Below are 24,338 nucleotides of genomic sequence, written 5' to 3'. Positions count from 1 at the left end.
CACTTGGCCCGTTCTACTGCTCTCCTTCCCTCCCTCCCTGCTGCCACTCTGACTCTGGTTCTGTCCTGATTACAAGGGAACACTCTTCACTGCTTTCACTGGAATTCACTGGTCCAATCTTTTCCTAGCAACAGGCTGTGTAACTGTTTAGCATTCTGCTTTCTCACAGGAATTATTTGACTGAATACTTGAGTTATAGGGGCTTTAACTGGTAATCTGGACCTGGATATTTGAGTTATAGGGGCTTTAACTGGTTATTGCTGGACTCTTGACAGAGACAGAGCTCTCTTTACTGTCCTCCACCCTGTTCTCCTCCACCCTGTTATCCTCCAGTCTGCTGAAGGCTGCCTCCAGCCTGTTCTCCTCCAGCCTGCTGAAGGCTGCCTCCACCCTGATCTCATCCAGTCTGCTGAAGGCTGCCTCCACCCTGTTCTCCTCCAGCCTGCTGAAGGCTGCCTCCACCCTGTTCTCCTCCACCCTGTTCTCCTCCAGTCTGCTGAAGGCTGCCTCCACCCTGTTCTCCTCCAGTCTGCTGAAGGCTGCCTCCACCCTGTTCTCCTCCAGCCTGCTGAAGGCTGCCTCCACCCTGTTCTCCTCCAGCATGCTGAAGGCTGCCTCCACCCTGTTCTCCTCCACCCTGTTCTCCTCCAGCCTGCTGAAGGCTGCCTCCACCCTGTTCTCATCCAGCCTGCTGAAGGCTGCCTCCACCCTGTTCTCCTCCAGCCTGCTGAAGGCTGCCTCCACCCTGTTCTCCTCCAGTCTCCTGAAGGCTGCCTCCACCCTGTTCTCCTCCAGTATGCTGAAGGCTGCCTCCACCCTGTTCTCCTCCAGTCTGCTGAAGGCTGCCTCCACCCTGTTCTCCTCCAGTCTGCTGAAGGCTGCCTCCACCCTGTTCTCCTCCAGTATGCTGAAGGCTGCCTCCACCCTGTTCTCCTCCAGTCTGCTGAAGGCTGCGTCCACCCTGTTCTCCTCCACCCTGTTCTCCTCAACCCTGTTCTCCTCCACCCTGTTCTCCTCCAGTCTGCTGAAGGCTGCGTCCACCCTGTTCTCCTCCACCCTGTTCTCCTCCACCCTGTTCCCCTCCAGTCTGCTGAAGGCTGCCTCTACCCTGTTCTCCTCCAGTCTGCTGAAGGCTGCGTCCACCCTGTTCTCCTCCACCCTGTTCTCCTCCACCCTGTTCCCCTCCAGTCTGCTGAAGGCTGCCTCCACCCTGTTCTCCTCCACTCTGTTCTCCTCCAGTATGCTGAAGGCTGCCTCCATCCTGTTCTCCTCCAGTCTGCTGAAGGCTGCCTCCACCCTGTTCTCCTACAGTCTGCTGAAGGCTGCCTCCACCCTGTTCTCCTCCACCCTGTTCTCCTCCAGTCTGCTGAAGGCTGCCTCCACCCTGTTCCCCTCCAGTCTGCTGAAGGCTGCCGACACCCTGTTCTCCTCCACCCTGTTCTCCTCCAGTATGCTGAAGGCTTCCTCCACCCTGTTCCCCTCCAGTCTGCTGAAGGCTGCCTCCACCCTGTTCTCCTCCACCCTGTTCTCCTCCACTCTGTTCTCCTCCAGCCTGCTGAATGGTACTGCCAGGGGCTGGTGTGGTGCTCTGAATGGTACTGCCAGGGCCTGGTGTGGTGCTATATTGGTACTGCCAGTGTCTGGTGTGGTGCTCTGAATGGTACTGCCAGGGTCTGGTGTGGGGCTATAAATGGTACTGCCAGGGGCTGGTGTGGTGCTCTGAATGGTACTGCCAGGGGCTGGTGTGGTGCTCTGAATGGTACTGCCAGGGTCTGGTGTGGTGCTATAAATTGTACTGCCAGGGTCTGGTGTGGTGCTATAAATGGTACTGCCAGGGTCTGGTGTGGTGCTATAAATGGAACTGCCAGGGTCTGGTGTGGTGCTCTGAATGGTGCTGCCAGGGTCTGGTGTGGTGCTCTGAATGGTACTGCCAGGGGCTGGTGTGGTGCTATAAATGGTACTGCCAGGGTCTGGTGTGGTGCTCTGAATGGTACTGCCAGGGTCTGGTGTGGTGCTCTGAATGGTGCTGCCAGGGGCTGGTGTGGTGCTCTGAATGGTACTGCCAGGGTCTGGTGTGGTGCTCTAAGTGGTACTGCCAGGGTCTGGTGTGGTGCTCTAAGTGGTACTGCCAGGGTCTGGTGTGGTGCTCTGAATGGTACTGCCAGGGTCTGGTGTGGTGCTCTGAATGGTACTGCCAGGGTCTGGTGTGGTGCTCTAAGTGGTACTGCCAGGGTCTGGTGTGGTGCATAAATGGTACTGCCAGGGTCTGGTGTGGTGCTCTGAATGGTACTGCCAGGGGCTGGTGTGGTGCTCTGAATGGTGCTGCCAGGGGCTGGTGTGGTGCTCTGAATGGTACTGCCAGGGTCTGGTGTAGTGCTCTGAATGGTACTGCCAGAGTCTGGTGTGGTGCTATAAATGGTACTGCCAGGGTCTGGTGTGGTGCTATAAATGGTACTGCCAGGGTCTGGTGTGGTGCTCTGAATGGTACTGCCAGGGTCTGGTGTGGTGCTCTGAATGGTACTGCCAGGGTCTGGTGTGGTGCTATAAATGGTACTGCCAGGGTCTGGTGTGGTGCTATAAATGGTACGGCCAGGGTCTGGTGTGGTGCTATAAATGGTACTGCCAGGGTCTGGTGTGGTGTTATAAATGGTACTGCCAGGGTCTGGTGTGGTGCTATAAATGGTACTGCCAGGGTCTGGTGTGGTGTTATAAATGGTACTGCCAGGGTCTGGTATGGTGCTATAAATGGTGCTGCCAGGGTCTGGTGTGGTGCTCTGAATGGTACTGCCAGGGGCTGGTGTGGTGCTCTGAATGGTGCTGCCAGGGTCTGGTGTGATGCTCTGAATGGTACTGCCAGGGGCTGTGGTCTGAAAGACAGTCAGGGGCTTGATATTGTGGAGGGGCCTCTACCCAGTCAGGGGCTGGTCTAACAGGGGCCTCATTAGAGGAATTTACGCAGTCAGGGGCTAGTCTAATAGGGGCCTCATTAGAGGCCTCTACCCAGGCAGGGGCTGGTCTAACAGGGGCCTCATTAGAGGCCTCTACCCAGGCAGGGGCTGGTCTAACAGGGTCCTCTATAGGGGCCTCTACCCAGGCAGGGGCTGGTCTAACAGGGGCTTCTATAGGGGCCTCTACCCAGTCAGGGGCTGGTCTAACAGGGGCCTCTATAGGCGTCTCTACCCAGTCCGGGGTTGGTCTAACAGGGGCCTCATTAGAGGCCTCTAGCCAGTCAGAGGCTTGTCTAACAGGGCCTCATTAGAGGCCTTTACCCAGTCAGACAGAGGCTTGTCTAACAGGGGCCTCATTAGAGGCCTCTACCCAGTCAGCGGCTTGTCTAACAGGGTCTCATTAGAGGCCTTTACCCAGTCAGAGGCTTGTCTAACAGGGGCCTCATTAGAGGCCTTTACCCTATTCTGTGACATGATTACACCTGACCTTCTGACCTAGTCCCTTACACCCCTGACATCCCTTCAGAGTTATGCTCACCAATCTGAAAAAACTGCAGTCTTTCTTCAACAATATCCCGCTTGCTCATGTCAATCGCACCACTGCGAGTCATCTCAAACATCTTCCCTTCATGGAAGGGGAACGGGTTTGGCTCGCTAGTCGGCGTGGTGCTATCATCGGTCGGTGTTCTGGCAGGGGTCGTGTCTGGGGTCGTGGCCTGTGACCTGTCGTCTGCTGCCAGCCCAAACGGCTTCGGCTCGTCGTCTTTTATCCTGGCGTCAACCACTTCATTGTCTCCTCCTACACTGGACCAGGGGTCAAAGTCCAGACCTTTAGTAGCAACAGTTTTAAACGGAGAGTCAAACGCCTCCTCTAGCTTGTAACTAAAGTATGTATCAGAAAACCCATCGTTGTCCTTCTGGTCCTGAGAGATGGCCCCATCTGTTTTTATGTCAACTGGATCACTTTTAGCTTGAGCCTTTCTGGATTCCTCCTCCGGTGTTTTTTCCTCTTCAATGGCCTCTAGTTTGGTCTGACTGAAGGAGCGGTCGCAGGACCGGAGCATGCTGTCTGAGGTCCACACGTCCTTCCTGCTGTCCGGCAGGCTGAAGGGTTTAGTGTCTATCTCACACAGACCATCGTCCTCATCCTGCATGTCATACCCATCCAGGGAGTCGACCTCAGTAGCGTCAGTGTCATGAGAGAACTCTGCCGTCGTGGCGATAGAACAGTCTGTTATGGACTGGTCATTTCCATTCTGTTCAGAGTCGTACTCCTCTGTTTTACCAGCTTCATAAGTTCCATTAGTTTTGTTACTTCCTGGCTCTTTGTTGTTTCTGTTTTTATCCTGTTTTGGGGATTTGGACCCATTCTTGATCTCCTGCTCCTGCCCCTCTGAGATCTTAAAGGTGTATTTCTTAAAAGAGATGGGCTGGAAGACGGACTCATCATCACTGGAGTCACTGTCGTCAGCCCCGGGGGGGACCGGGGAGGGGGGCTGGACTCTGATGATGGGCTCTGTGAGGAAGTGTTTATCATACTCTTCCTGGAGGTTGACCTCCATCATCTCCATGTCCGCCTCAGAGGAACCACATGATCCCTTCTTCTTCTTCTTCTCCTCGGGGCCGGACTGCTCAGAGTCCAGGGGAGGCGGAGGGGGGAATTGGATGTACGCTACTCCTTTGTCTTTAGGTGTCTGTCCAGCCTGGTGGTTTCCATTCTTAAGGTCAGCTGCTGTGACATTAGGTGTCTCTGGTTTGAAGTCCTTGAAGGAAAATACCTGGCCCTGCTCCTCCTCTGAGGAGTCCTCGGAGACCTCTGGGATAGGGCTAGGCTGGAAGGGAGTGAAGCCCAGGATGGAGTCTGGTGTTCTGGAGGTGAGGTCATAGCTGATCTCCTCTGAGCTAGGGGTCTCCGGGGTGAGGGGACTCTTCCCTGAGCTGTCTATGAAAGATACCTGCTCTAGCGTGTCATCGTCAGGACTGGCCTGAGGCGAAGAGGGCTGTTTCTGTTTGTACAGTACTCCTCCTCTGCCCTCTCTTTCTCCCTGCCTACCCACCTGGACACTCACATAGACAGGTAATGTTTTGATGCCTTTGAAGTTTTCTCTGGTGGTGGTTTTCTCTGGTGCTAATCTCTCTTGTATTTCTCTTGTGCAAGTGTCATGCACATTGTTCAAGTTAGAATCTTTTGGTGCATTATCTAATATTTCAAGAGATGTGTCTGTTAGTTCTTCTGTCTTTGTAGGGCTTGTTACTGGGCTGACCCTTATTCTGTTCTTATTTAGTATAGGGATTTGGGATGTCTTTTCAGATGGCTTAGTTACTGTGTCTTGTTTTGCTTTCTCTGACTGATCGCTGTCTGAGTGACTAGACACAGACCTGTCTGGGATCTGGTACTCTGTCTTTTTTCTAAGATTCTTGTTTTGTGCTTCCCCATGGTGTTTAGACACAGGTTCAGAATGAGCAACCCTATTGGTTGTGGGACTTGATGCAACATGTTTGGAAGGAGAATCCCTCATAGAAACCTGTTCTTTTTCAACTTCCCCACTGTTCTCCTTGGGTGCGTCATGTGTAGGACTATGTGATGGTGGTCCCTTTACACCCTTACTGATCTCAATGCCCTGACTCTCCTGGCTCAATGGGCTTGTTTTCTCTGATTCTTTATCAGTCTGACCTGTTAGGTGTTTTAAGGCTATGGTGTATGGTAGGTTCTTATTAGTCAGTTTGTCTCCTGATTGTTTGGGGGCAGCTGATGAGACAACTGATTTACTGCTATTGGAAGCAGGTCCTTTGAGTTTCTCTGGAATCTTTTTAAAAGGACTTCCTTCCTCTGTGGCCTCAGACCCTATAGTTGTCTTTCCTCCAGTGAACAGTTGATTCACTGGCAGCTTGTTCTCCTGCAGTCTGCTGACTGGGGGTGTGGACTGTACTAGCTGAGGACTACTCTTATCTTGGTTCTGAGCCTCTGATTCGAACTTCATCCTAACAGAGCTCACTCTAGAGATGGAGGCTTTAACCTGGGTTGGCTCAGAGAATTCCTCTGCCTTTGTCTGCTGTTTGGATGTATCCTCACTGAAGTGGGAGAGAACAGCTCTCTCTGGACTGTTGGGTAGACTAGAGGTCTTCCTCTCAGTCGTACTACTGAACAGTTTGTTCCCCCTTCCCTTGCCCCACTCCTCCCCCTCTGCCTTGGCTTTCTGCTGGGTTTTCTCTGGGCTATTACAGGTGGAGCTGGGCCCAGACCTGGTCTCCCTGGGGTCTCTCTTTGGAGGCTTTTTCTCCGGGGATTGCAGTTCGTCGTTCAGTTTCTCAGTTTTGTCACGGAAAAACTGAGAGACCTCGCTCAGTTTCTCCTCAGCTTCCTTGACAGTTTGATCCACGCGGTCCTCGTAGATGAGCTTCTCTCTGTTCCTGTCCAGCTTGTCCTCAGTGAAACGCATCCACACTGCATGTTTTGGGCTGCCTGGCTCTGTGGTGTAATGCAACACTGTCACTTTGTCAAACTTGTCATCCTTATGAGAACATTTACCTGACTTAGAGGATGTATCCTTTGATGACTTGAAAGTGAACTCTTTCCTGGGCACGGCCTCTTTCTCACCGTAATCGCTCTCTGCCCCATGCGACTCTGAGGTAATTTGGTGTGTTTGGTCAGCCATAGAGTCCTCTGTATCAGAGTGGGATATGTCTAGTTTCTCAGAACGGAGCATCTTCTCAGCGAACCTGTAAGACTCTCCCCTGAGTTCAGAGAGCTCGTCGTCGTGATACTCTACAGAGTGCTGGCTGAGCAGTTTGAGAGCTTTGTAGGAGTCATCGGCCATGAGCTGAGTGGAGCTGGGCCGGCTGTCATTGGCAGTAAGCTCCTCCCCTTCCTGCTGCGCCTCGTCGTAATCAGGCAGTTCTTGGATTCTGTGGTCTCCTTTATAGAAATAAGAGTCTGGAATCTTCTTAGTCTCCCTGATAATCACCTCAGTTGGTTGGAATGTGTTTCCTTCTTTTTCTATGTGAACCTCCATTATTCTTTTGGCTTTAGTGTCATTATCAATAAACCTAGGGGTGAGTTCATCCCCTTTGACAGAGTCCTGATCAGCCTTGTGCTCAAACAGTCCAGCTAGTTCTTTGGAGGGGTCCCTTCCGGACTGGAATGCTTTCATTATGTCTCTGACTGACATGGTCTCTTCCATCCTCTCCGAGCCGTCTTTCAGCTGCGGTTTGTGGTAAACCATGCGCGTGGTGGTGGTGATGTGGGTCTCCTCTTTGAGCCTCATGCTCTTGCTAACGACAGAGTCAGAGTCGTCAGACACTTTGATCTGGAAGGATTTGACTTTGTCTTTGATGGCGGAGGAGGCCTCTGGTTCAATGCAGGCCGGCAATGCTGAGGCTGCCTCCTCCATCTGCACCTCACAGGGTTCGTCTGGGTGCTCGTAGCTCCTGATATGGACCACCTCGGTCCTAGTCTCAGTGATGCAGGGAGGGATGGGGTCAGTGAAGGGGGGTTTGGGCCCGGTGCTCTCTGCACTTTGGGGGGCTGAAGGAGTCTTTTCACTCCTGGTTTCAAAGCCGCTGTCTGACAGAGGACTCTTATCCTGCTCATGAGATAAGTCCTCTGGTGACTCCAATATGGCGTCAGGTCCATAATATGACTCTGCTAGTTTACATAAGTCTTTCTCAGAGGCAGAGGTACGCATACCTGAGGGAGGCATCTTGAGTTTTTTTAGTTTCTGTTTGTCCTCCCCTTCCCTTTTCGCCTCCTCATATCTGCTCTTCATCTCGGCCATCTTAGAAAGAGAACTAGCACCTATGTCATTGGCCAGGTAGTCAACAACCTTGGCTAAATTCAACTCTTTACTGGGCATAGACTGGGGCCTAAAGGAGAGTGTGTTCGGGTCAAACGGAGGGTGAAAGAATTCCTTAGCACTTTGCTGGGCTTCTTCTAACTCATCTTTAGAGAACTCCTCCCACTCCTCCTCGGAGGGCTTCCCTCTACAGGCTTGACTATCACTCACCACATCCTTGGTCAGTATCTCACTGACTTTCACTAGATCCTCCTTCACTTTCTCTACTATGGTGAAGGGCTCCTCATCCTCCATCTTAGGCTCTTTAGGAGTCTGAGACTGAACGTTCCTGGCTGTTCTGGGGTCAGTCTGCAAGATGGCCGTCATCCTGATCAGGTCCTCCTTCATATCGGCCACGTCTTTCAGGATGTCCTGATTGGAGGATAGGGAGGAGGGTGGGGTTAGAGTGAGCCCTGGGGGGGTGATGTAAGGAGGGGACTTCACCGCCGTCTTTGACCTGCGAGAGTCTGCAGACGACATCTTCAGCGACCCAGGCCCTTTTTTCATTTGGGACTCGGTCGCAACATTGAGAAAAGAGTATACAGGTACAGTCATTGTATTGGGTGTTGCTGAGGTGGTGGAAGAGGTTTGAGACCTCATAGAGCCGTAGACAGAAGTTGAGGTGTTAGATCTACGCGAGGACGCCGATTTGAGTGTTCCGTACCCTGAAGAGTTAAATGTCCTTTCGGCCTCATTTATAGCTGCACTAACACTGGAAGTGGCGGCGTGAGTGGTGGTCTGTATCCTCTCCTGCAGACTGCTAGACCTATCAGAGAGCAAACAGGAGCAGGGGGAGGAGGGAGAGGGGGAGGAGGACTGAGAAGAAGAGGCGTACTTCATGGGAGAAACTAATCCATTCACCATAGCAGAGGCTTCTGAGGAGTGGGCTGGTGAGGACAGAGAGGGGAGGGGCTTCCCCTTAGATGGAGCTGAAGTAGTGGACAGGCCAGGAATGGTTCTGACAGGGGAGGAGGATGAAGACGACAGGACTGATTTGAAGGGTAAACTAGAGGAGTACATGTTGGCTGTGCCCTTGGGAGATTCGGGTTGAGTTATGGTTGATCTATCTGGAACAGACCCTGTGTTAGAGGCTGGGGTGGTCCTGGAAGAAAATGGGCTGGATAGTCCTTTAATGAAGACAGGATCTGCTCCAGGTTTAGAGGAAGAGGACACCAGACTGGCAGAGACCTGGACCGGGTACTGGGCCTGCTGTACAACAGTCTTAATAGGGGAGGCCATAGTTCTATAGGATCTGACAGGTATAGAAGCTATGTCGCCAGAGGACTTGACTGAATGTGATGGTGAGGCTCCGAGGGTAGATTTGATTGGAGAGGCGGAGGAGAGCAACCAGGCAGACTTTAGTGGCGATGCAGATGGTGTGTTGGGCGGTGAGCCGGAGAGGGAGCCCAGTCCACACCTTGCTTGGACAGTGTGGGGAAGAGGCGCAGCCGACCATGCCTTGTAAGATCTTGTTGAAAAGACAGGTTTGTGAGTGTAACCAGCAGGCAGTGTTCTTGCTGTGCTTCGCTCAACTGTTTCTTTAAATAAGCAAAATGAAATCCAACAGAAAATCAACAGAAAATGGTTGAAAAACAGAGAGACCAGAGGGGGAAAAAAATGTGTCAGTGACGCTTCTATTATCAAGGGAGGAAGAACAATACTTTGATGAAGAGTTGAAATGGGAATGACGAAGCCGTAAAAGGAAATATGATCCACTATGATCCATGGTTACGACAACGTTACACAGCAAGATGGAAAAGAAGCTCCAATGAAGAACATACAGCAAAACAACCACTTAAGATCATGACAAACTAAACATAAACATGGCAACAAGACAAATGCACAGAACCCAGAATAACATCAAACTGTTCTCTGTACACTTGGGATGTGCTACATTCCTCTGGCTATGCAGATCAATCTGTGTCTTTTATCTGTTCGGTCTGATGTTCCACCTTTCCATTTCCCCCCAAATTAGGGTGTTCTGACAAAACAGAGGTAGACGCTATACAGAAGCCTCCATCTGTCTGTATCACAGCAAGATATATGGCAGAACACAGCTCTAGGTTTCAGCTCCATGATATCTCTACATGTCATGCAAGACTGAGTCCCCTTAGTGACCAGCGACTATGGTGGAAACTGTAGCAGCTGAGAGAAAGTCAGCAGCGACCTTCCATGCATTTCCCTACAACAGAAAGGAAACGCTATACAATCACAAAGCCAATCATTATGTGAGTCAATCAAAGCAAAATCTGTGTGGCGCGATTCGAGTTATTTTTATTGCTGGTAAAAAAATGATATCTTAAATAAAAAAATAAAAACATTGTGGGCAAGCACAGCACAGTAAATGAAAACACTAATCAAACCAAACCAAGCACAACACAGTAAGTTAAAACACCAATCAAACCAAACCAATCACAGCACAGTAAGTTAAAACACCAATCAAACCAAACCAATCACAGCACAGTAAGTTAAAACACCAATCAAACCAAACCAATCACAGCACAGTAAGTTAAAACACCAATCAAACCAAACCATGCAAAGTAAACCGTGTCAGAAACAAGCATCTGGACTTACAATACAAGTTATGTAGGTGAGAATATGCAGATATCACATATAAATATGTAATAGCTATAATCTGTATTGTTCACTCCAATATGCAACATGTTAATGCAAATCATCTCCAAGCATATTATTATTATTGTTGTTATAGAAGTTAGTGAAAATGTCTCACTCACTCGTGGCGGGCTCGGCGAGATAGCTGTACCGCTTACGTAAGGTTAGAGATGTAAAGGTATGGCGTCGTTCTGGCTTTTCAGTCTGCAACGACAACACAACATCCTATTAGACATTAAGTGGTAGTAGCTATCTCTGGGTCAACTCCTCAGATCAATAGGATCTGAAACGTAGGGTTTTGGACCTGACAGTAAATGGTAGTAGCTGGGTGGTATCCCTGGGTGGTATCTCTGGGTGGTATCTCTGGGTGGTATCCCTGGGTGGTATCCCTGGGTGGTATCTCTGGGTCAACTCCTCAGATCAATAGGATCTGAAACGTAGGGTTTTGGACCTGACAGTAAATGGTAGTAGCTATCTCTGGGTCAACTCCTCAGATCAATAGGATCTGAAATGTAGGGTTTTGGACCTGACAGTAAATGGTAGTAGCTATCTCTGGGTCAACTCCTCAGATCAATAGGATCTGAAACGTAGGGTTTTGGAACTGACAGTAAATGGTAGTAGCTGGGTGGTATCTCTGGGTGGTATCTCTGGGTGGTATCTCTGGGTGGTATCCCTGGGTGGTATCTCTGGGTGGTATCTCTGGGTGGTATCTCTGGGTGGTATCCCTGGGTGGTATCCCTGGGTGGTATCTCTGGGTGGTATCTCTGGGTGGTATCTCTGGGTGAGTTTACTGACTGTGTCTCTTCTAAGAACTGTGATAACTGAACTGGTCAGTGTTACTACAACATTGTTACATTAAAACAATCTACATCCTTAACGGTAGCCTATTAACAACATATGTAAAGAAAATCAACCATGAATTGATTTCCTTTGGCTTTATTGGTAATGTAGAAAAGTGTTATTAAAATCTAAGTAGTAAATCACCAACAGCGCTGCGTGGTTAAGTTAAAGAGTGTTTTCCTAAAGGGACAGATCAGGGGACATGGATGGATGGGTCGACGTAGAGCCAAGGGTTTACATTGGGACACATCATGCACTATGTAGATGCTAACAGTTCAGGAGCTTCACAGAAGCAGAGCTAAATGACCCAATGGCAGCAGCAGAGGACACAGAGCAGTGCCATATTGACCAGCAAAGAGCAGTGCCTTATTGAACAGCAAAGAGCAGTGCCTTATTGAACGCTAGGTCACCAGAGAAGCACAGCCATGGAGGAAATGGGTAAAGGTCACCAGAGAAGCACAGCCATGGAGGTACAGGGGTAAAGGTCACCAGAGAAGCACAGCCATGGAGATACAGGGGTAAAGGTCACCAGGGTACTGTATATTACCTCTTCATCTGGGTCTGACTCCATTTCCTTGGGTTCCCAAGATGCATTGCAGATGCAGGCGGAATAAGGAGGGGAATGGACAGGATGTAAAAAGGAGTGATTGACAGAAAACCGTTAGAGAAGCCACCGCAAAGCCAGCAAAGAAAAACACAGAAAACAAACAGCATTGAAAATCTAACACTAACAGCAGATTGGAAGCCACAGAAACCACGGCAACAACCACAAAGTCAGCCAGTTCAAAAAAAGAGCAAGGCGCCAAAGCATGAAATCCCAAATCAGATGGGAGATTTGGTTGGCTAGGAAACAGCCAAAGATAACCACTATGAAGCTCAAAACAGATAAAAGACACACTCAGTAAGCACTTCACCTCTAGCATACTGCTCTATCCCCCTGGATGAGGATGGGGATGACATGGAACACAGCCATTACGGCAGCTGAGTGCCTTACCTTCTTCAGCGCAGGGAGAGTGATGTTCAGGTTACACACGGCCGTCTGGGGGAAACCCTTAGCGGTCTTAGTGGTCTCCTTCAGAAATGTCAGACGGCCACACGGCTCCTGGCTGTTGTCTCTGACCTAGAGAGGAACCAAAGCATTTAGGGTTTATGGCTCTTAATGCTATATGTTGTCTCTGACCTAGAGAGGAACCAAAGCATTTAGGGTTTACGGCTCTTAATGCTATATGTTGTCTCTGACCTAGAGAGGAACCAAAGCATTTAGGGTTTACGGCTCTTAATGCTATATGTTGTCTCTGACCTAGAGAGGAACCAAAGCATTTAGGGTTTATGGCTCTTAATGCTATATGTTGTCTCTGACCTAGAGAGGAACCAAAGCATTTAGGGTTTACGGCTCCTGGCTGTTGTCTCTGACCTAGAGAGGAACCAAAGCATTTAGGGTTTACGGCTCTTAATGCTATATGTTGTCTCTGACCTGGAGAGGAACCAAAGCATTTAGGGGATATTCAACACATGAAAGAATGCACCCAGTTTACGTCTCTTAATGATATAGATCAACTCTACTACTGTGATGTCAGGAAACCACTATCCTAAGAGTTCCTGAGGGTAAAATGAGTTCATGAAGGGAGAGTACTCATTAAAACCAGTGATCCAGTTCAGTAGGTACGGACAGGGTCAGAATGGACCTGTTGGAGGGCTCACCGGGTCCAGAGGGACAGAAAGCCCTGTTGCTGCAGCAGAGTCCAGGAAGCCAGTCACAGATCAATAAGAGGCAGGATGGAACGAGGTTATGGCCTCCAGGCCTTGATCTAAAGAGGTTTGTTCCTATCCGTACTGGTTCCGTTGCAGCCTCCTACCCAGGCCATGAGTCAGTGGAGAACATCCAGCAGCCTCCTACCCAGGCCATGAGTCAGTGGAGAACATCACGCAGCCTCCTACCCAGGCCATGAGTCAGTGGAGAACATCAAGCAGCCTCCTACCCAGGCCATGAGTCAGGGGAGAACATCACGCAGCATCCTACCCAGGCCATGAGTCAGTGGAGAACATCAAGCAGCCTCCTACCCAGGCCATGAGTCAGTGGAGAACATCACGCAGCCTCCTACCCAGGCCATGAGTCAGTGGAGAAAATCACTCAGCCTCCTACCCAGGCCATGAGTCAGTGGAGAACATCAAGCAGCCTCCTACCCAGGCCATGAGTCAGTGGAGAACATCACACAGCCTCCTACACAGGCCATGAGTCAGTGGAGAACATCAAGTAGCCTCCTACCCAGGCCATGAGTAAGTGGAGAACATCACGCAGCCTCCTACCCAGGCCATGAGTCAGTGGAGAACATCACGCAGCTTCCTACCCAGGCCATGAGTCAGTGGAGAACATCACGCAGCCTCCTACCCAGGCCATGAGTCAGTGGAGAACATCAAGACAGTAATAGAGTATGTGTACCTTCACACAGAAAGGAAGCCGGTTCTCTTTGAATGCGTAGAAGTTGAGCACCAATAGCTGTCCAGCCTTGGCCAGAGGAGCTAAGTTCCCATAGCAGTCCACATAGATGGGCCTCCCCTCCAGAACCTAGGACACAACATCATCATTCAGTACAGGTGCATCAAAGCGGGAACAGAGAGACTGAAAAACAGCTTCTTTTTACACTTTATATAATGTTTACATACCCTACATTACTCATCTCATATGTATATACTGTACTCTATACCATCTACTGCATCTTGCCTATGCCGTTTGGCCATCGCTCATTTATATATTTTTATGTACATATTCTTATTTATTCCTTTACACTTCTGTGTATATAAGGTAGTTGTTGTGGAATTGGTAGATTACTTGTTAGATATTACTGCATGGTCTGAACTAGAAGCACAAGCATTTCGCTACACTCGCATTAACACCTGCTAACCATGTGTATGTGACAAATACATTTGATAATGACATCCTGGTCACACAGCTTGGTCCAACCATACAGTGTTCAAGTCCTTCTAGAATCATGTATGGTGTAGGAATACATTCCCTTCTAGAATCATGTATGGTGTAGGAATAAATTCCCTTCTAGAATCATGTATGATGTAGGAATACATTCCCTTCTAGAATCATGTATGATGTAGGAATACATTCCCTTCTAGAATCATGTATGGTGTAGGAATACATTCCCTTCTAGAATCATGTATGGTGTAGGAATACATTCCCTTCTAGAATCATGTATGGTGTAGGAATACATTCCCCGGCATTGTGATGGATGAGAGCAGGAGGTGTACATAGGAAGTGGAAGCAGCAGGTGAATCCCACCTCAATGTCTTTGCTCCTGGCCACTTCCTCAAAGTTCTCCTGCTGTTCCAGGGTTTTGTCCACCTTGTCGTCTGTCATACAGAAGCAGCGCAGGCGGGACTCCATAGGGTCGTTCATCTTGGCGAACACCACGAACTTGGCCATGTAAGGAACACAGATGAGCTCTCTGTACAGCTGGGTGGCCAGGCCTACAGTCTCTGGGATCTGGTGGCAGTCAGCAAGCCAGAACCTGAAACACACAGGACAGATACAGGTTATAAACACACACAGAACAGGACAGATACAGGTCATAAACACACACAGAACAGATACAGGTTATAAACACACACAGAACAGGACAGATACAGGTTATAAACACACAAAGGACAGGACAGATACAGGTTATAAACACACACAGGACAGGACAGATACAGGTTATAAACACACACAGAACAGGACAGATACAGGTTATACACACACACAGAACAGAGGACAGATACGGGTTATAAACACACAGAACAGGACAGATACAGGTTATAAACACACAGAACAGGACAGATACAGGTTATAAACACACACAGAACAGAGGACAGATACAGGTTATAAACACACACAGGACAGGACAGATACAGGTTATAAACACACACAGGACAGGACAGATACAGGTTATAAACACACACAGAACAGGACAGATACAGGTTATAAACACACACAGAACAGATACAGGTTATAAACACACACAGAACAGGACAGATACAGGTTATAAACACACACAGAACAGAGGACAGATACAGGTTATAAACACACACAGAACAGGACAGATACAGGTTATAAACACACACAGAACAGGACAGATACAGGTTCTAAACACACACAGAACAGGACAGATACAGGTTATAAACACACACAGAACAGGACAGATACAGGTTATAAACACACATAGAACAGGACAGATACAGGTTATAAACACACACAGAACAGATACAGGTTATAAACACACACAGAACAGGACAGATACAGGTTTTAAACACACACAGAACAGGACAGATACAGGTTATAAACACACACAGAACAGGACAGATACAGGTTATAAACACACACAGAACAGAGGACAGATACAGGTTATAAACACACATAGAACAGGACAGATACACGTTATAAACACACACAGAACAGAGGACAGATACAGGTTATAAACACACAGAACAGGACAGATACAGGTTATAAACACACACAGAACAGAGGACAGATACAGGTTATAAACACACACAGAACAGATACAGGTTATAAACACACACAGAGCTGGACAGATACAGGTTATAAACACACACAGAACAGGACAGATACAGGTTATAAACACACACAGAACAGTACAGATACAGGTTATAAACACACACAGAACAGTACAGATACAGGTTATAAACACACACAGAACAGAGGACAGATACAGGTTCTAAACACACATAGAACAGGACAGATACAGGTTATAAACACACACAGAACAGGACAGATACAGGTTATAAACACACACAGAACAGGACAGATACAGGTTATAAACACACACAGAACAGGACAGATACAGGTTATAAACACACACAGAACAGGACAGATACAGGTTATAAACACACACAGAACAGGACAGATACAGGTTATAAACACACACAGAACAGGACAGATACAGGTTATAAACACACACAGAACAGAGGACAGATACAGGTTATAAACACACATAGAACAGGACAGATACAGGTTATAAACACACACAGAACAGAGGACAGATACGGGTTATAAACACACACAGAACAGAGGACAGATACGGGTTATAAACACACAGAACAGGACAGATACAGGTTATAAACACACAGAACAGGACAGATACAGGTTATAAACACACACAGAACAGAGGACAGATACAGGTTATAAACACACACAGAACAGGACAGATACAGGTTAGAAACACACACAGGACAGATACAGGTTATAATGGTGATCTGAGGCTTGTGTGCGGCTGCTAGGCCATGGAAACCCAATTCATGAAACTCCAGACGAACAGTTCGTGTTGACGTTGCATCCAGAGGCAGTTTGAAACTCGGTAGTGAGTGTTGCAACCGAGGACAGACAATTTTTACGTACTACACACTTAAGGTCTCTCCAGTCCCGTTCTGTGAGCTTGTGTGGCCTACCACCTCGTGGCTAAGCCGTTGTTGCTCCTAGGCGTTTTCACTTCACAATACCAGCACTTACAGTTGACCAGGGCAGCTGTAGCAGGGCAGACATGTGATGAACTGACTTGTTGGAAAGGTGGCATCCTATGACTGTGCCACGTTGAAAGTCACTGAGCTCTTCATGGCCTAATGAATTCATTTCAATTTACTGATTTCCTTATATGAACTGTAACTCAGTAAAATCGTTGAAATTCTGGGATGTTGAGTTTCCATTTTTGTTCAGTTTATGTTCTGAAATGTAATGTATTGTTTTGTTATTCAATCTGTATTATAATCATTTAAATGGACTTAATAACCCAGTAAAACCAGTAAACCCAGTTATGTTACCTGTTGTCTAACTAAACTCAGCCTTACCTGGTAGAGACAATGGTGGTGAAGGAGTCAGCCTTACCTGGCAGAGACTGGTGGTGAAGGAGACAGTCTTACCTGGCAGAGACTGGTGGTGAAGGAGTCAGCCTTACCTGGCAGAGACTGGTGGTGAAGGAGTCAGCCTTACCTGGCAGAGACTGGTGGTGAAGGAGACAGCCTTACCTGGCAGAGACATTGGTGGTGAAGGAGTCAGCCTTACCTGGCAGAGACATTGGTGGTGAAGGAGACACAGCCTTACCTGGCAGAGACATTGGTGGTGAAGGAGACAGCCTTACCTGGCAGAGACATTGGTGGTGAAGGAGGCAGTCTTACCTGGCAGAGACATTGGTGGTGAAGGAGACAGCCTTACCTGGTAGAGACATTGGTGGTGAAGGAGACAGTCTTACCTGGCAGAAACAGGTGGTGAAGGAGACAGTCTTACCTGGCAGAGACATCGGTGGTGAAGGAGACAGCCTTACCTGGCAGAGACATTGGTGGTGAAGGAGAGAGCCTTACCTGGCAGTGACATTGGTGGTGAAGGAGACAGTCTTACCTGGCAGAGACATTGGTGGTGAAGGAGGCAGTCTTACCTGGCAGTGACATTGGTGGTGAAGGAGACAGCCTTACCTGGCAGAGACATTGGTGGTGAAGGAGACAGTCTTACCTGGCAGTGACATTGGTGGTGAAGGAGACAGTCTTACCTGGCAGAGACATTGGTGGTGAAGGAGTCAGCCTTACCTGGCAGAGACATTGGTGGTGAAGGAGGCAGTCTTACCTGGCAGAGACATTGGTGGTGAAGGAGTCAGCCTTACCTGGCAGAGACATTGGTGGTGAAGGAGACAGTCTTACCTGGCAGAGACATTGGTGGTGAAGGAGACAGTCTTACCTGGCAGAGACTGGTGGTGAAGGAGACAGTCTTACCTGGCAGTGACATTGGTGGTGAAGGAGACAGTCTTACCTGGCAGAGACATTGGTGGTGAAGGAGACAGTCTTACCTGGCAGAGACATTGGTGGTGAAGGAGACAGTCTTACCTGGCAGAGACATTGGTGGTGAAGGAGACAGCCTTACCTGGCAGAGACTGGTGGTGAAGGAGACAGCCTTACCTGGCAGAGACATTGGTGGTGAAGGAGACAGTCTTACCTGGCAGAGACATTGGTGGTGAAGGAGACAGTCTTACCTGGCAGAGACATTGGTGGTGAAGGAGACACAGTCATTGACGAAGGTTAGGGGCGTGGTCCCAGTGATGTCCTCCCATTGGGCAGGAGAGGTTCCGCCGGTGATGCTGCATAGCAACCTCAGGCAGGGGGTGGAGTCTCCCTTGTAGCCGTTGCTAACCCCCTCCCCTGACAAGGGCGGGACCGGGATCGTCATGGTGATGGGTTTGTGGAACTTCCTGCGTCGAGGTTCCACCGTCACTATGGGGCTGAATGTCGCCCGGTTACCAAGGATCTTCTTCACCATGTCATCAGGAGCCGGCTGGGCCTAGAACCAATCAGAATCGATGTTCATAATAAGCCAATCAGAAATGCCGTTCCTCAGTCAAAACACGCCTCCTATCCTTATTCAACAAGTGATTAATTCTGCTCACAGTGTGATGGTTTACCTGTTCCCAGAACAGTTCAGGTACAGTGTGATGGTTTACCTGTTCCCAGAACAGTTCAGGTACAGTGTGATGGTTTACCTGTTCCCAGAACAGTTCAGGTACAGTGTGATGGTTTACCTGTTCCCAAAACAGTTCAGGTACAGTGTGATGGTTTACCTGTTCCCAGAACAGTTCAGGTACAGTGTGATGGTTTACCTGTTCCCAGAACAGTTCAGGTACAGTGTGATGGTTTACCTGTTCTCAGAACAGTTCAGGTATAGTGAACAGACCAACCTGCAGTCCCACGCGTATCTTCTTGGTGAGCGCCCCCTCTGGGAAGGAGGCCTGGACCAATGGAAGTGTCAGGCTGGAGAGGACTCCTCCCTCAGGGCCCATCTGGCTGCTCTCCTGTCTGATACGAGACACCACCGCAAAGTACTGTGGGAAATCCTTGGTGATGATGCGACAGATACGCTTCTTCTCCAGCTCCTTGGCACTGTCCAGCTCTGTGGAGGTAGAGACAACAGAATGATTATAACACTGAACTGTCCAGCTCTGTGGAGGTAGAGACAACAGAATGATTATAACACTGAACTGTCCAGCTCTGTGGAGGTAGACAACAGAATGATTATTACACTGAACTGTCCAGCTCTGTGAAGGTAGAGACAACAGAATGATTATCACACTGAACTGTCCAGCTCTGTGGAGGTAGAGACAACAGAATGATTATAACACTGAACTGTCCAGCTCTGTGGAGGTAGAGACAACAGAATGATTATTACACTGAACTGTCCAGCTCTGTGGAGGTAGAGACAACAGAATGATTATCACACTGAACTGTCCAGCTCTGTGGCGGTAGAGACAACAGAATGATTATCACACTGAACTGTCCGGCTCTGTGGAGGTAGAGACAACAGAATGATTATCACACTGAACTGTCCAGCTCTGTGGAGGTAGAGACAACAGAATGATTATCACACTGAACTGTCCAGCTCTGTGGAGGTAGAGAAAACAGAATGATTATCACACTGAACTGTCCAGCTCTGTGGAGGTAGAGACAACAGAATGATTATCACACTGAACTGTCCAGCTCTGTGGAGGTAGAGACAACAGAATGATTATAACACTGAACTATCCAGCTCTGTGGAGGTAGAGACAACAGAATGATTATTACACTGAACTGTCCAGCTCTGTGGAGGTAGAGACAACAGAATGATTATCACACTGAACTGTCCAGCTCTGTGGAGGTAGAGACAACAGAAGGATTATCACACTGAACTGTCCAGCTCTGTGGAGGTAGAGACAACAGAATGATTATAACACTGAACTGTCCAGCTCTGTGGAGGTAGACAACAGAATGATTATTACACTGAACTGTCCAGCTCTGTGGAGGTAGAGACAACAGAATGATTATCACACTGAACTGTCCAGCTCTGTGGAGGTAGAGACAACAGAATGATTATAACACTGAACTATCCAGCTCTGTGGAGGTAGAGACAACAGAATGATTATTACACTGAACTGTCCAGCTCTGTGGAGGTAGAGACAACAGAATGATTATCACACTGAACTGTCCAGCTCTGTGGAGGTAGAGACAACAGAAGGATTATCACACTGAACTGTCCAGCTCTGTGGAGGTAGAGACAACAGAATGATTATTACACTGAACTGTCCAGATCTGTGGAGGTAGAGACAACAGAATGATTATTACACTGAACTGTCCAGCTCTGTGGAGGTAGAGACAACAGAATGATTATCACACTGAACTGTCCAGCTCTGTGGAGGTAGAGACAACATAATGATTATCACACTGAACTGTCCAGCACTGTGGAGGTAGAGACAACAGAATGATTATCACACTGAACTGTCCAGCTCTGACGAGGTAGAGACAACAGAATGATTATCACACTGAACTGTCCGGCTCTGAAGAGGTAGAGACAACAGAATGATTATCACACTGAACTGTCCGGCACTGCGGAGGTAGAGACAACAGAATGATTATCACACTGAACTGTCCGGCTCTGTGGAGGTAGAGACAACAGAATGATTATTACACTGAACTGTCCAGCTCTGTGGAGGTAGAGACAACAGAATGATTATCAAACTGAACTGTCCAGCTCTGTGGAGGTAGAGACAACAGAATGATTATCACACTGAACTGTCCAGCTCTGTGGAGGTAGAGACAACAGAATGATTATTACACTGAACTGTCCAGCTCTGTGGAGGTAGAGAAAACAGAATGATTATCACACTGAACTGTCCAGCTCTGTGGAGGTAGAGACAACAGAATGATTATCACACTGAACTGTCCAGCTCTGTGGAGGTAGAGACAACAGAATGATTATAACACTGAACTATCCAGCTCTGTGGAGGTAGAGACAACAGAATGATTATTACACTGAACTGTCCAGCTCTGTGGAGGTAGAGACAACAGAATGATTATCACACTGAACTGTCCAGCTCTGTGGAGGTAGAGACAACAGAAGGATTATCACACTGAACTGTCCAGCTCTGTGGAGGTAGAGACAACAGAATGATTATAACACTGAACTGTCCAGCTCTGTGGAGGTAGACAACAGAATGATTATTACACTGAACTGTCCAGCTCTGTGGAGGTAGAGACAACAGAATGATTATCACACTGAACTGTCCAGCTCTGTGGAGGTAGAGACAACAGAATGATTATAACACTGAACTATCCAGCTCTGTGGAGGTAGAGACAACAGAATGATTATTACACTGAACTGTCCAGCTCTGTGGAGGTAGAGACAACAGAATGATTATCACACTGAACTGTCCAGCTCTGTGGAGGTAGAGACAACAGAAGGATTATCACACTGAACTGTCCAGCTCTGTGGAGGTAGAGACAACAGAATGATTATTACACTGAACTGTCCAGATCTGTGGAGGTAGAGACAACAGAATGATTATTACACTGAACTGTCCAGCTCTGTGGAGGTAGAGACAACAGAATGATTATCACACTGAACTGTCCAGCTCTGTGGAGGTAGAGACAACATAATGATTATCACACTGAACTGTCCAGCACTGTGGAGGTAGAGACAACAGAATGATTATCACACTGAACTGTCCAGCTCTGACGAGGTAGAGACAACAGAATGATTATCACACTGAACTGTCCGGCTCTGAAGAGGTAGAGACAACAGAATGATTATCACACTGAACTGTCCGGCTCTGTGGAGGTAGAGACAACAGAATGATTATCACACTGAACTGTCCGGCTCTGTGGAGGTAGAGACAACAGAATGATTATTACACTGAACTGTCCAGCTCTGTGGAGGTAGAGACAACAGAATGATTATCAAACTGAACTGTCCAGCTCTGTGGAGGTAGAGACAACAGAATGATTATCACACTGAACTGTCCAGCTCTGTGGAGGTAGAGACAACAGAATGATTATTACACTGAACTGTCCAGCTCTGTGGAGGTAGAGACAACAGAATGATTATCACACTGAACTGTCCAGCTCTGTGGAGGTAGAGACAACAGAATGATTATCACACTGAACTGTCCGGCTCTGTGGAGGTAGAGACAATAGAATGATTATCACACTGAACTGTCCGGCTCTGTGGAGGTAGAGACAACAGAATGATTATCACGCTGAACTGTCCAGCTCTGTGGAGGTATAGACAACATAATTATTTTTATGCTGAACTGTCTAGCTCTGTGGAGGTAGACACAACAGAATGATTATCACACTGAACTGTCCAGCTCTGTGGAGGTAGAGACAACAGAATGATTATCACACTGAACTGTCCGGCTCTGTGGAGGTAGAGACAACAGAATGATTATCACACTGAACTGTCCGGCTCTGTGGAGGTAGAGACAACAGAATGATTATCACACTGAACTGTCCGGCTCTGTGGAGGTAGAGACAACAGAATGATTATCACACTGAACTGTCCTGCTCTGTGGAGGTAGAGACAACAGAATGATTATCACACTGAACTGTCCGGCTCTGTGGAGGTAGAGACAACAGAATGATTATCACACTGAACTGTCCAGCTCTGTGGAGGTAGAGAAAACAGAATGATTATCACACTGAACTGTCCAGCTCTGTGGAGGTAGAGACAACAGAATGATTATCACACTGAACTGTCCAGCTCTGTGGAGGTAGAGACAACAGAAGGATTATCACACTGAACTGTCCAGCTCTGTGGAGGTAGAGACAACAGAATGATTATCACACTGAACTGTCCAGGTAGAGACAACAGAATGATTATCACACTGACCTGTCCAGCTCTGTGGAGGTAGAGACAACAGAATGATTATCACACTGAACTGTCCAGCTCTGTGGAGGTAGAGACAACAGAATGATTATTACACTGAACTGTCCAGCTCTGTGGAGGTAGAGACAACATAATTATTATTACACTGAACTGTCCAGCTCTGTGGAGGTAGAGACAACAGAATGATTATCACACTGAACTGTCCAGTTCTGAGGAGAAAGAGACAACAGAATTATTATCACACTGAACTGTCCAGCTCTGTGGAGGTAGAGACAACAGAATGATTATCACACTGAATTGTCCAGCTCTGTGGAGGTAGAGACAGAATGATTATCACACAGAACTGTCCAGCTCTGTGGAGGTAGATAAAAGTCCAAACCTTCATCCATCTCAATGATAGTCCTATAATATAGTCCAAACCGTCATCCATCTCAATGATAGTCCTATAGTATAGTCCAAACCTTCATCCATCTCAATGATTGTCCTATAATATAGTCCAAACCTTCATCCATCTCAATGATAGTCCTATAATATAGTCCAAACCTTCATCCATCTCAATGATAGTCCTATAATATAGTCCAAACCTTCATCCATCTCAATGATAGTCCTATAATATAGTCCAAACCTTCATCCATCTCAATGATAGTCCTATAATAGTCCAAACCTTCATCCATCTCAATGATAGTCCTATAATAAAGTCCAAACCTTCATCCATGCCGTTGAGCAGCTCATTGAGGTCATCAGTCTTGCAGTCGTACTGATGTTCCTTCCAGGTCTCTCCATTCTCACTCCTCAGCATGATCAGCTCCCTCTCCTTCCCCCTCATAGAACCAAAATGGGGGATCTCCACGATCACAGGGCTGTAAGGGGGAAACCACAGGGCTTTCTCAGTGGTTACACAGAAACTACAACGCTACAGCTCCAATATGGACGCCCCTCCTGAGCCAACTGGGATGACAGAGGAGAGGTGAAGATGCTGTTGGTATGATGTCACGTGACTTCTATACTCATATCGGACGTTGTTGTTGGAGAGGTATTGAAGATGAGGATGGGAGGTGCACATGCAGACCACATAGACCTGAAAGGCTTTCATGGTAGCATCTGTAATGGAATGGGAACATAGACCTGAAAGGCTTTCATGGTAGCATCTGTAATGGAATGGGAACATACGTCAGTAAGCTGTGTTTATTAGAACAGACGCGATGCATGGAGCAGTTAGACAAGTCTGAAGCTGACGAGAAGCTGCACTATGTGGAGGTACAGAGTCCCAGTACGAGATCTCAGAATGACACAGAACTGGAGAAGAACCAGTGGAGATACAGAGTCCCAGTACGAGATCTCAGAATGACACAGAACTGGAGAAGAACCAGTGATGTAGCCATGTTATAACTGTATCCTATGAAACGCCACAGAGGAGAATTACACACAAAA

The 24,338-nt window shown here is 47.9% G+C and overlaps 1 protein-coding gene across 39 annotated transcripts in view; it reads right to left on the bottom strand.

Annotated features, from left to right (window-relative positions):
• LOC106577222 (ankyrin-3) overlaps positions 1-24,338 on the bottom strand; it is a 587,325-nt gene that overhangs the window by 44,881 nt on the left and 518,106 nt on the right. For 25 of the 39 annotated variants that reach the window (XM_045701215.1, XM_045701221.1, XM_045701212.1 and 22 more), the window contains 9 exons: positions 23,613-23,767; positions 18,952-19,163; positions 18,253-18,557; positions 14,523-14,751; positions 13,674-13,799; positions 12,228-12,353; positions 11,781-11,807; positions 10,516-10,597; positions 3,487-9,318 (listed from right to left, as the gene is read on the bottom strand). In XM_045701215.1, the coding sequence (XP_045557171.1) occupies positions 3,487-9,318; positions 10,516-10,597; positions 11,781-11,807; positions 12,228-12,353; positions 13,674-13,799; positions 14,523-14,751; positions 18,253-18,557; positions 18,952-19,163; positions 23,613-23,767 (7,094 nt within the window). Of the gene's footprint in view, positions 1-3,486; positions 9,319-10,515; positions 10,598-11,780; positions 11,808-12,227; positions 12,354-13,673; positions 13,800-14,522; positions 14,752-17,257; positions 17,529-17,553; positions 18,209-18,252; positions 18,558-18,951; positions 19,164-23,612; positions 23,768-24,338 lie in introns of those variants that run through there. The other 14 variants (XM_045701233.1, XM_045701238.1, XM_045701235.1 and 11 more) reach the window with 7 other exon arrangements.

The sequence above is a fragment of the Salmo salar genome, chromosome ssa18 (genome assembly GCF_905237065.1).
Source record: "Salmo salar chromosome ssa18, Ssal_v3.1, whole genome shotgun sequence".
NCBI lineage: Eukaryota > Metazoa > Chordata > Actinopteri > Salmoniformes > Salmonidae > Salmo > Salmo salar.
This window is presented reverse-complemented; position numbering and strand designations above follow the sequence as displayed.